The 9,561-nt window shown below is 32.9% G+C and overlaps 3 protein-coding genes across 3 annotated transcripts; 1 reads left to right on the top strand and 2 right to left on the bottom strand.

The window, feature by feature from the left end:
- Positions 1-609: 609 nt before the first annotated feature.
- On the top strand, positions 610-4,182 carry LOC128876383 (protein crooked neck). The gene is made up of 15 exons (XM_054122703.1): positions 610-755; positions 900-1,077; positions 1,167-1,256; positions 1,353-1,513; positions 1,593-1,789; positions 1,862-2,163; positions 2,237-2,351; positions 2,427-2,602; positions 2,678-2,778; positions 2,868-2,979; positions 3,061-3,207; positions 3,285-3,361; positions 3,443-3,560; positions 3,644-3,904; positions 3,998-4,182. The coding sequence occupies exons 2-15, from the start codon at positions 1,042-1,044 to the stop codon at positions 4,169-4,171; spliced, it is 2,067 nt and encodes a 688-aa protein (XP_053978678.1). The 5' UTR covers positions 610-755; positions 900-1,041; the 3' UTR covers positions 4,172-4,182.
- A 92-nt stretch (positions 4,183-4,274) lies between these two features.
- Positions 4,275-7,186, bottom strand: LOC128876385 (inositol-tetrakisphosphate 1-kinase-like). The gene is made up of 5 exons (XM_054122707.1): positions 6,537-7,186; positions 6,279-6,377; positions 6,073-6,214; positions 5,838-5,974; positions 4,275-5,768 (listed from the first exon to the last, which is right to left on the bottom strand). Exons 1-5 carry the CDS (start codon positions 6,645-6,647, stop codon positions 5,193-5,195), a joined length of 1,065 nt encoding a protein of 354 aa, XP_053978682.1. The 5' UTR covers positions 6,648-7,186; the 3' UTR covers positions 4,275-5,192.
- A 181-nt stretch (positions 7,187-7,367) lies between these two features.
- LOC128876409 (uncharacterized) lies at positions 7,368-9,239 on the bottom strand. Its single transcript, XM_054122750.1, has 4 exons — positions 8,279-9,239; positions 7,960-7,996; positions 7,712-7,882; positions 7,368-7,602 (listed from the first exon to the last, which is right to left on the bottom strand). Exons 1-4 carry the CDS (start codon positions 8,935-8,937, stop codon positions 7,573-7,575), a joined length of 897 nt encoding a protein of 298 aa, XP_053978725.1. The 5' UTR covers positions 8,938-9,239; the 3' UTR covers positions 7,368-7,572.
- Positions 9,240-9,561: the final 322 nt, after the last annotated feature.

The following is a 9,561-nucleotide window of genomic DNA, read 5'->3' as shown; positions in this document are numbered from 1 at the left end:
GTTTTCACTCCGAGGGGATTACCTTGAAATAACCGACGAATTCCGCGTTGCCTCGATTCCTTATTAATTTTAGATCTCACTCGCGGACCGCCGAATTTTTCTTTCGTCTGGTTACGAACTGCACGTATAATGAAAAAAACAATATATTAACGTGCGTGCATTTTCAGCATCGTGCGCATCGCGTTCGAATAAGTACACGGTTCGCGCGTACAAGTGGGCTACACAGTGTCAACAATGAAACCATGTAAAAGTTACTGAAGGAAATCTAAAAGTAATCGATCGTGTCGCTTCGTTTCGCGGAACGAGCTCGTTGAAAGAGAAAGCATTGTTTTTATATGAGAAATCAATGGGTAAACTATCGATTGTAAACGTGAAATGGTCATTTTCTGATACGAATTTACGGTGCGTTCGCTGAGAATGTAAAACGTGATAAACAAAACCACGTGACTGAGGCAGGACCGACGACAGCGAATTATGTTCTAGAGAGATACGGATACGACAATATTCTTGTTAGTTGTTGTTATTTATATGTATAAATATTAACGAGGCACGTTACGATACTATACACGTTATTCTAACGAGAGAAAATAATTGTCAACGGAATAATAACACTCGTTATAACACAAAGAGTACCGTTTCCAACCGTCTCCCGCAGATGCTCATCGCTTACGGACCGTGGAACACGTCCCTGGCTAGAATGACGTGTCGACACAGCGGACCAATGAGAACGCGACGATTAATTACGTTATGTATAGGTTAGTTGTATCCATGGACCTAACCTTTTCATTTTCTATCTGTTTACTACTGTCGATTAAAAAACATTCTAACGATTAAAAAAATTAATTTATATACAGTTTGAAAAAACAATAACGAACAGTATTATGATTATTTATTTATAGATCGACGTAGATTAAAAGAAATAGTAATCGTTTCTTCCTTGAAAATGTGCAAATTGAAATAGGACCACGAAAAAGTTCACCAATTGCCTTGTGTTCGTTTAATAATTAATTTTTAATTAAAGTTTAATAATAAATTAACACCATGGAGAAATCACAGAAAATGCCGAAAGTCGCCAAGGTACTTAATTTTCCTTTTTCATATGCGCCTGCAATGTAAACATGAAATTTCTTTAAAGTTTAAATTATCTACACAATTTTTTATTATAGGTCAAGAATAAAGCTCCTGCTGAAATTCAAATAACAGCAGAGCAGCTATTGCGGGAGGCTAAAGAAAGGGATCTTGAGATTTTACCACCGGTAGGGATACATTTCTTACAAACTATACTACATACAATGTAAGAATATCGTATGATAAACGTGATTTATCATATACGTGTAAATGTCTCCTTTCAGCCACCAAAACAAAAAATTTCTGATCCTCATGAGTTAGCTGATTATCAACATCGGAAGCGTAAAGCTTTCGAAGACAACATCCGTAAAAATCGTATGGTGATTTCAAATTGGATAAAGTATGCACAATGGGAAGAAAGTCAGAAACAGATACAAAGAGCACGGTACGATATGTGTAATTGAATATTATATTTAGGATTCTGTGATACGCAAAATTCTTAACCTTCTGCAAATTAATTTTAGGTCTATATACGAACGTGCGCTAGACGTCGATCACAGAAACATAACATTATGGCTGAAATACACAGAAATGGAAATGCGAAATCGTCAAGTGAATCATGCCAGAAATTTGTGGGACCGTGCTGTTACCATATTACCTAGAGCAAATCAATTTTGGTATAAATATACTTATATGGAAGAAATGTTAGAAAATATTGCTGGTAAAATTTTAATTTTCCAAACATTTTAAATGTTATATAAAGAAGATATTGTTAATCAAAAAATTCTTCTAGGAGCGCGTCAAGTATTCGAAAGATGGATGGAATGGGAACCAGATGAACAAGCTTGGCAAACTTACATCAAGTTCGAATTAAGGTACAAAGAAATACAAAGAGCTAGACAAATCTATGAACGTTTTGTAATGGTTCATCCTGATGTTAAACATTGGATTAAGTACGCACGATTCGAAGAGTCCCATGGATTCATTAATGGCGCTCGTAGTGTTTACGAACGAGCTATTAATTTTTATGGCGATGAAAGTTTGGACGAAAAATTGTTTATCGCGTTTGCAAAGTTTGAAGAAGGCCAAAGAGAGGTGAATAAACTTATTTTGTTCTAGTATAGAATACATATTATGCTTTCTTCATTCTATATATTTTTTCTTGCAGCATGATCGAGCTAGAGTAATTTACAAATATGCATTAGATCACATTCCAAAAGAGAAAACACAAGAAATTTATAAGGCGTACACTATACACGAGAAGAAGTATGGCGATCGTTCAGGTGCTGTATTATAATGAGTAACATTTTATGATTAGTCTTGCATATAAGCTTAATAATATTACTTCGCTGTTTTAGGTATCGAGGATGTAATTGTAAGCAAAAGAAAATACCAATACGAACAAGAAGTCAAAGAGAATCCTTCCAATTACGATGCTTGGTTTGACTACTTGAGATTAGTGGAATCAGAAGGAAATGTAGATATTATCAGAGAAACTTACGAACGCGCAATAGCTAATGTACCTCCAACTAAAGTAAAAGATATTTCACGGAATTTTATATTTATAATTTAACGCTCGCTTGTTTTTTAATGTTAGCATATTTTACAGGAAAAACTATTTTGGAGAAGATATATTTATCTTTGGATAAATTATGCTCTTTTCGAAGAACTTGATACCGAAGATATGGAAAGATGTCGACAAGTCTACAGGTAATTCATATTTTTTCTGAAAACTACAAACAATGATTTATACATTCGTAAATAATTGATTAATAAATTAATTAATATAATTTTTCCAGGGCATGCTTAGAACTAATTCCTCATAAACATTTTACTTTTTCGAAAATTTGGTTACTTTACGCATACTTTGAAATAAGACAAAAAAATTTAGCAGCAGCTAGGAAAACATTAGTAAGCACTCGATTAAATATGTACCGTACTAAAACTTGTTTATTTTATTAAATCTGATTATTTGATTTTTAATTACTCTAGGGTATGTCGTTGGGTATTTGTCCTAGAGATAAATTATACCGCGGGTATATCGATTTGGAAATACAATTGAGAGAATTCGATAGATGTAGAATTTTGTATCAAAAGTTTCTCGAGTTTGGTCCAGAGAACTGTACCACATGGATGAAGGTATGTGAAACAAAAACAATTAATTGTACATAACAATTCAGCAATTGCCATATACTCATTAAAAGTTCGTTCTATAGTTTGCAGAGTTGGAAACACTTCTAGGCGACGTAGAACGTGCACGAGCTATTTATGAGTTAGCTATATCACAGCCGCGGTAAACTATGTGAAAATAAGTAATTCTTAATTTATATTTTCTAGTATACCGTTGTTCGAAATGTTTATCTTAAATTTGCAGGTTAGATATGCCTGAACTGTTATGGAAGTCGTATATCGACTTCGAAATAGCACAGGACGAAACCGAAAATGCGAGGCAGTTATTTGAAAGGCTATTAGAACGTACGCTACACGTTAAAGTAAGTTAAATAAATGCGATACAACTTGAATTACCTAATAATGTTTGTTGCATTGTAACGATGAAAACGACGACTTTGTTCAGGTCTGGATTGCATACGCTAAATTTGAATTGGCAAATTCAGCATCAGAGGATGGTCCTGATAATGTCGTTCTGGCGAGAAGAATTTTTGAACGTGGAAATGATGCCCTTAGATCAAACGGAGACAAAGAAAGTCGAGCGTTGCTTTTAGAAGCATGGAGAGATTTTGAAAATGAGAAAGGAGACGATGACACACGATCTAAAATTATGGAAAAAATGCCTCGAAGAATTAAACGTAGAAGACGTATCGTGGGAGAAGACGGGGTAAATAAATTCACTAATTTACGATACATTTGTTTGTTTTTTTAAATGTTTGGGTTTATCGTAATTAATTCTTCTATTTTTCTTTTTTTCTAGAGAGACGATGGTTGGGAAGAAGTATTCGATTTTGTTTTCCCAGAAGATGAGTCGCAAAGGCCGAATCTTAAATTTTTGGCCTCTGCCAAGGCTTGGATGAAACAGAAAGAACAGATTGAGAAAAGTGACAATAATCAAGGCACAAATTGTACTCAATTAGAATCCAACAGTTAAAATTTAACTGTACTTGTAAGTGCAAAGATTGTGTATTTTCGATGTAAATAGATTGAAATCTTTCTTTTATATTCTGTGCGTGCGTAAATAAAGACGATTTAAACCTTAAAAAAAATTTTTATTCAGAAAAATTTCACAGTATAATTAGTACTTATTATCATTTCTGTTTTGTTATGCATAACATTTGTACTTGCAAATTGTACGTACTCGCAACGAAATGAATCGGATGTAACGAACTTAAAAAACTGGGATCCGTTAAATAAAAAAATATATGCTGCAATATATAATAACTAAGTTATTATGTATTTTTAATGCCTTTATAATAATTTAGATATACATTTTTATACTTTACTATGAAAGTGTAAATTTGTTTCACGTATATTACCCTCGAATTTTTTTCTTATCAACCATTGCAAATATAGTACATAAGTGCGAAGTATTTTTCTGGCAGTCATGTTCCTTACTATAGTAGACTATTTCGTTAAAAAAATGTCGATGTAAATAAGTAAATTGAATTAATCTTTTACAAAAGCTATAACCATACTAATATTATAAATGCGAAAGTCACTGTCTGTCTGTCTGTCTGTCTGTTACCTTTTCGCGCCTAAACCACTGAACAGATTTTGATAAAATTTGGCGGAGGAGATAGATTGCATTCTGACGAAGAACATAGGCTATATTGAACAGTCAATCGAATGCAAACCATATAAAATAAATAGTATTCCACGCGGGTGAAACCGCGGGGTGCAGCTAGTATATGTATATGTATATTATGAAAGCAAAATTAACCAAAAACGTAAAAAAAGAAATAAATATTTCAGATTGTAAAACTTCAGTCTCCTACGACAATATAACGTAATTTAAAAGATAAGAATGAATGAAGTCGTTATTACATAAAAAGAAAGTATATATTATTTTTGTCAAAGAATACCTCTTTGTACTTCTTAGATTTTAGATTATAGTGAATTGGGTTATCAATCTGATATAATTATCCATCTTTTTAATGCATCTCTTACTCGTATTATTTATTTGTAGAATATTTCTTTTTTTCGTCGCTCTCAAAACCAGAATCCAGGTCGTCGCTTAAACACTTTTTCAATGTATAGCTTTTAGAATTTTGCTGCAAATTCCTTTGTTCGACTAACTTCTTAATGCAACCTATTAACTGTTCAAAAAAGTCAGGGTAGCCAACGTATCCAGGAAAGCCGTTTACGTCTATAATTGCATATTTTCCAGTGTGATTTTCAATAACAACGTCAACGCCGATCAAAACAAGCCCAAAGAGTTTTATAACTTTTTTGACGATTTTTTCAAATATTTCATGTTTCGGTTTAACTGTTAGTGGAATGTCTTCTTCTGATAAAATTGTCCATTTAGATCGATAATTACTATTAAATATAACTGAATTGAAAAATATCGTTTCTAATGTAGTGCAGTCTTCTTCATAAAAATTCTTGAAACTGGGTCTCTCATCTATATGATAATGTTCACCAACTATGTATATTTTGTAAACAATTGCATTATGATTGATAAACTCTTGAGCAACGCAAGGTGGTTGACAATCTTTCAAACCTGCTTCGTTGAAAATGATCATCATCTGAAAATAAGTTTTGTTGTACATTCTATTCAAATCTGTACATTCCCTTCTAATAAATAAAATATTTACCTTGTGTGCATCGCTGCAACCCTGAGCGATAAGCGATTTGCAAAGTAACGGAAATTTAATATTTGTTTTTTTCAACAGTGATATATTCTCAACAATGTCTTTACTTTTAATTTCTACAAACTTTGGAGTAAATACATCTGAAAAATAAAAATGCATGTTGAAATATACTGTGATTTATATCTGCTTCTTCTTTTAATTATTATAATTGTATCAGATACAGCTACTTTCTATTTACCATTAAATTGTACATGCTGCTGTATAAGTTCGTATGATTTATAACGATTTATTAAAACCCTAATATTATCCAAAGGATCGATAACTATTACTTCGGGATGTTGGCAGCAGTACTCTTGAATTCTTGAAATGATCGCTTTGGCCTAAAACAGACATTAATTGTAACAATAGTTCCAATTGTAACAAATACTAAGGATACAAGCATACATTTTGATCACCATTTTCTGCGTATACTAATTTATCCGTCATTTTATGTATAAAAACGTCAAGTGGTCCCTGAGATTCAAGATCGGAGTTTACATCAATCTGAAATTAATCCGTTAATTTGAAAATATCACGTATTATACAAACGTTATAAGCTTTAACATAAAGGATTTATCTACATAACCTCACACTATTATAACGTTATACAACGTGTTTAAGTCATGGAAATAAAAATGAAAATAAATATAAAAAAGAATATACCATTTTCAGTAGAAACCCTTCGGATTCGCAAAGATTGTAAAAGTCATTCCAATTAATTTTCTGCCGTTTCTTTTCCGACATCGAGTAACCAATGACGTACTTGTCGCACATTTTTCTTTTCAGTTGTTGTTTCCTTATATGGAATATAAATTTTATCCATTAAACCATATAGAGCTCATTATTTTTATCAAACGACTCGAGTAAACTGTATTTTATGAACGTGTTATCTACGTGAATCGTATCTTAAGTAGTCTCATATTTATGCCGAAATGTAAGGTTATGTGTGTGACATTTAAAAAAACATCTTTCACGGTACTTGTTACGTCCCCCTGACTTTTTATAGATGTCACATACGACGTTTCGAGCCTGTTTATCTTCGTAACGTTAAACTTTAGATGAAAACACGCATTTCATGATTTCCTTTAAAGTGCGCACAAATGATCATAGGTTAACGAGATAACACCGACGATCGCATTCTATACATAATTTCATTGCTTTTGTCTAATTATACAACGCTCATAATGTTCCAGTATATGACATCATTTGCTTAGGGCTATTATTATATTTTCAATGTATCGATGCTATTATTAAACATTTTTTCACTCCGCATTGGAAGCACGAATATCACGCAATATACGTCATCGTCTTTGCATCTTCAGTTGTAATGCGTGTAATTGCAATATACACTCCACGCCAACGCATATCGGTTGGCGCACTTTTCGTCAAATCAGCAACCCGAAATTATTTCCATATATTCTATTAAAGTACTCGGTGTATTCCATTAAAAATAAATTAACACACGTAACATCGACAACTATGTTTTGGGTAGTGGTTTTATTACTTTTCTATAATTATACATAACGTTCGTGATGTTCTTGTTCGTATAACATCATTGCTTAGAGCTATAATTATGTACAGTGCATTGGTACCATTATTAAATTTTTTTTTATGCAAGTTCATTTAAAGAGCAAATGTATATGAATATACTTTATTCTAACGTATTCTCGATAGCGCGTTCTCCGTCAAATCAGCAACCCTAAATTTCTCCCATACTTTGTATCAACGACTGAAAATAAATGAATTAAATAATTTAAATACAGTACAAAACATGGTTAAGATAACAAAGTTATGGGTGAAAATTTTTGTTCGTCCACCGTAGTCATCGTCGTACTTGCCTTCGAAGATTCATTCCAGGAATTTAACATTTCTTTCGTGACGAAAACGGTTACGCTATTGTCACGCGCGTCTGTACTTAATACCTTAACTTCTCCTAGGGAATAAGAACCGGAACTTGCCATGCATAATTCCCCTTCGGAACGCGAGGTGTCTGACGACAATGCTTCGACCTAAAATTATAAAGTGGAATTAATAGATGCACGAAGCGATCATTGAACTACAGTACGTCAAATGGGTGTTTTCTTACTTTATTTAATTTTACCGAAGATACGCTGTTGGACGTTCTGTAACACAAAAAAAAATATGAATTATATGCCTGATCGTCGATGAAAGTAATAATAAATATTAACACTAAAACTACCAAACCCGCATACTTAAAATTTCCTTCTAACGTCACTTTATTATTAACAATCCTTTTACTAAATTTGTAGGAACAATGATCATAACGGACGATTAATTACAAATTAATGTCTTCTCCCTCCCTCTAATTACAAAGATATAGTTGTATGTATAATATGTACGCGTTGGCCTTGGTAGCTTTAACGTTAAACATTTAGTTTGCGTACCTATAATCCTGATCGACCGCGTTCGAACAATTCGTGTCCAATGTAGAAAATAAAAGTTTCATATGGACATCGTCGTACAAGTCCGCCAAAATTTTTTCCTTTTCGATTACGTTACCGTGGTACAAAACTCTTCGATTCGTTATTTCGCCGAGGTCACCGTTTAGACAGTTACTCGTTTGCCGCAATTGTTCGATTTTGTTGAATTCGCGTTTGGGAGTTGCTGCATTAGATGAGATTTTCGAAACGTTCTTGGGAGAGGACTCGAGAGACGCGCAATCGCGTAAAGAGTCAGACGGTGAGACGTGGATAACATTACTAATCGATTGTGCAGGTACTCCCGCCTTATCCTGGGCTAAATGCGATCCTATTGATTTATCTGTTTTTAATTCAGGAATTGCACCCCTTGAAAACGAAGCGATAGCTTCCACAGCGACATCCTTCAAATTATTATTCGAATGATCCGTTGCCTCGTTTTCCATTGTTTTAAGGATTTCGGTTTCGCTGTTCTCGATTGGCTCGTTCGCAGAACTCTTCCTGCAACTTAAATTATCGTTACTATAAATGTTGCAATTTGTACGAGTTTCATTTTTCAATTCATCTTTCAAGAATAAATAAATATAATAATACTGGCTATCAGACCTGGGTACTTTTGAGATCATATTATTTGGAGTATTATTTCGCAATTATTTCGAGTAATGTTGTTTCAGAAGTGATCGCGGATATGAAAATAGATATGAAACAAAATAACATATCTTATCTTATCTTACTTTTTTTTTTACTATTATATAAAGAGATAGCGTTTGTTTCTATGTACACAAAAATTTCAAAAACTACTCGATCGATTGATACCACATTTGAACAATAGCTTCCTTGCTATCTCTGGAATAACATAGGCTATGTTGTTTTAAGAAAAATGATGTTACGTCTGATTCTGAGACTGTACCGATCCCAACCGCTAGGTAGCTGAGCGTTCGTTTGTTGTTTGTTTGTTTATTGAATTTAAGTCCATACATTCAAAGTTGTACTTTGCACTACTGTGTGCTGCTCTCTTTGTACATTTCTTTTCCTAAACTTTTTACAATAATATTACTTAATCATTGTTCTTATTGGCTTACTGTCTAATTAATATACTTCTTAAAACTAATCGCAATAAGGAATAACGAAACAATAAACTTTTTAATTTGTAAGTCGAGGTTGCCATACTCTTTATTGTATTATGTTAATAGAATTTATATAGGAATAGTAACTTGTCTATTTTATATATATATATATATATATATATA

Source organism: Hylaeus volcanicus, chromosome 5 (assembly GCF_026283585.1).
Source record: "Hylaeus volcanicus isolate JK05 chromosome 5, UHH_iyHylVolc1.0_haploid, whole genome shotgun sequence".
In the NCBI taxonomy this organism is placed as follows: domain Eukaryota; kingdom Metazoa; phylum Arthropoda; class Insecta; order Hymenoptera; family Colletidae; genus Hylaeus; species Hylaeus volcanicus.
The sequence above is the reverse complement of the archived record's forward strand: the minus strand, read 5'-3'. Positions and strand labels throughout refer to the sequence as shown.

What these genes read in the sequence shown, in the direction of transcription:
- LOC128876383 (XM_054122703.1), top strand. Translation starts at nt 1,042, where the DNA reads ATGGAGAAATCACAGAAAATGCCGAAAGTCGCCAAG. An exon ending in AAACAGATACAAAGAGCACG is followed by an intron (nt 1,514 to 1,592) that starts GTACGATATGTG and finishes AATTAATTTTAG; the next exon opens with GTCTATATACGAACGTGCGC. An exon ending in CAGCAGCTAGGAAAACATTA is followed by an intron (nt 2,980 to 3,060) that starts GTAAGCACTCGA and finishes TAATTACTCTAG; the next exon opens with GGTATGTCGTTGGGTATTTG.
- LOC128876385 (XM_054122707.1), bottom strand. Translation starts at nt 6,647, where the DNA reads ATGTGCGACAAGTACGTCATTGGTTACTCGATGTCGGAAAAGAAACGG. An exon ending in GCAGCATGTACAATTTAATG is followed by an intron (nt 5,975 to 6,072) that starts GTAAATAGAAAG and finishes TTTATTTTTCAG; the next exon opens with ATGTATTTACTCCAAAGTTT. An exon ending in GTTGCAGCGATGCACACAAG is followed by an intron (nt 5,769 to 5,837) that starts GTAAATATTTTA and finishes ACTTATTTTCAG; the next exon opens with ATGATGATCATTTTCAACGA.
- LOC128876409 (XM_054122750.1), bottom strand. Translation starts at nt 8,937, where the DNA reads ATGATCTCAAAAGTACCCAGGTCTGATAGCCAGTATTATTATATTTAT. An exon ending in GCGGTCGATCAGGATTATAG is followed by an intron (nt 7,997 to 8,278) that starts GTACGCAAACTA and finishes TTTGTGTTACAG; the next exon opens with AACGTCCAACAGCGTATCTT. An exon ending in CTTCGGTAAAATTAAATAAA is followed by an intron (nt 7,883 to 7,959) that starts GTAAGAAAACAC and finishes TTATAATTTTAG; the next exon opens with GTCGAAGCATTGTCGTCAGA.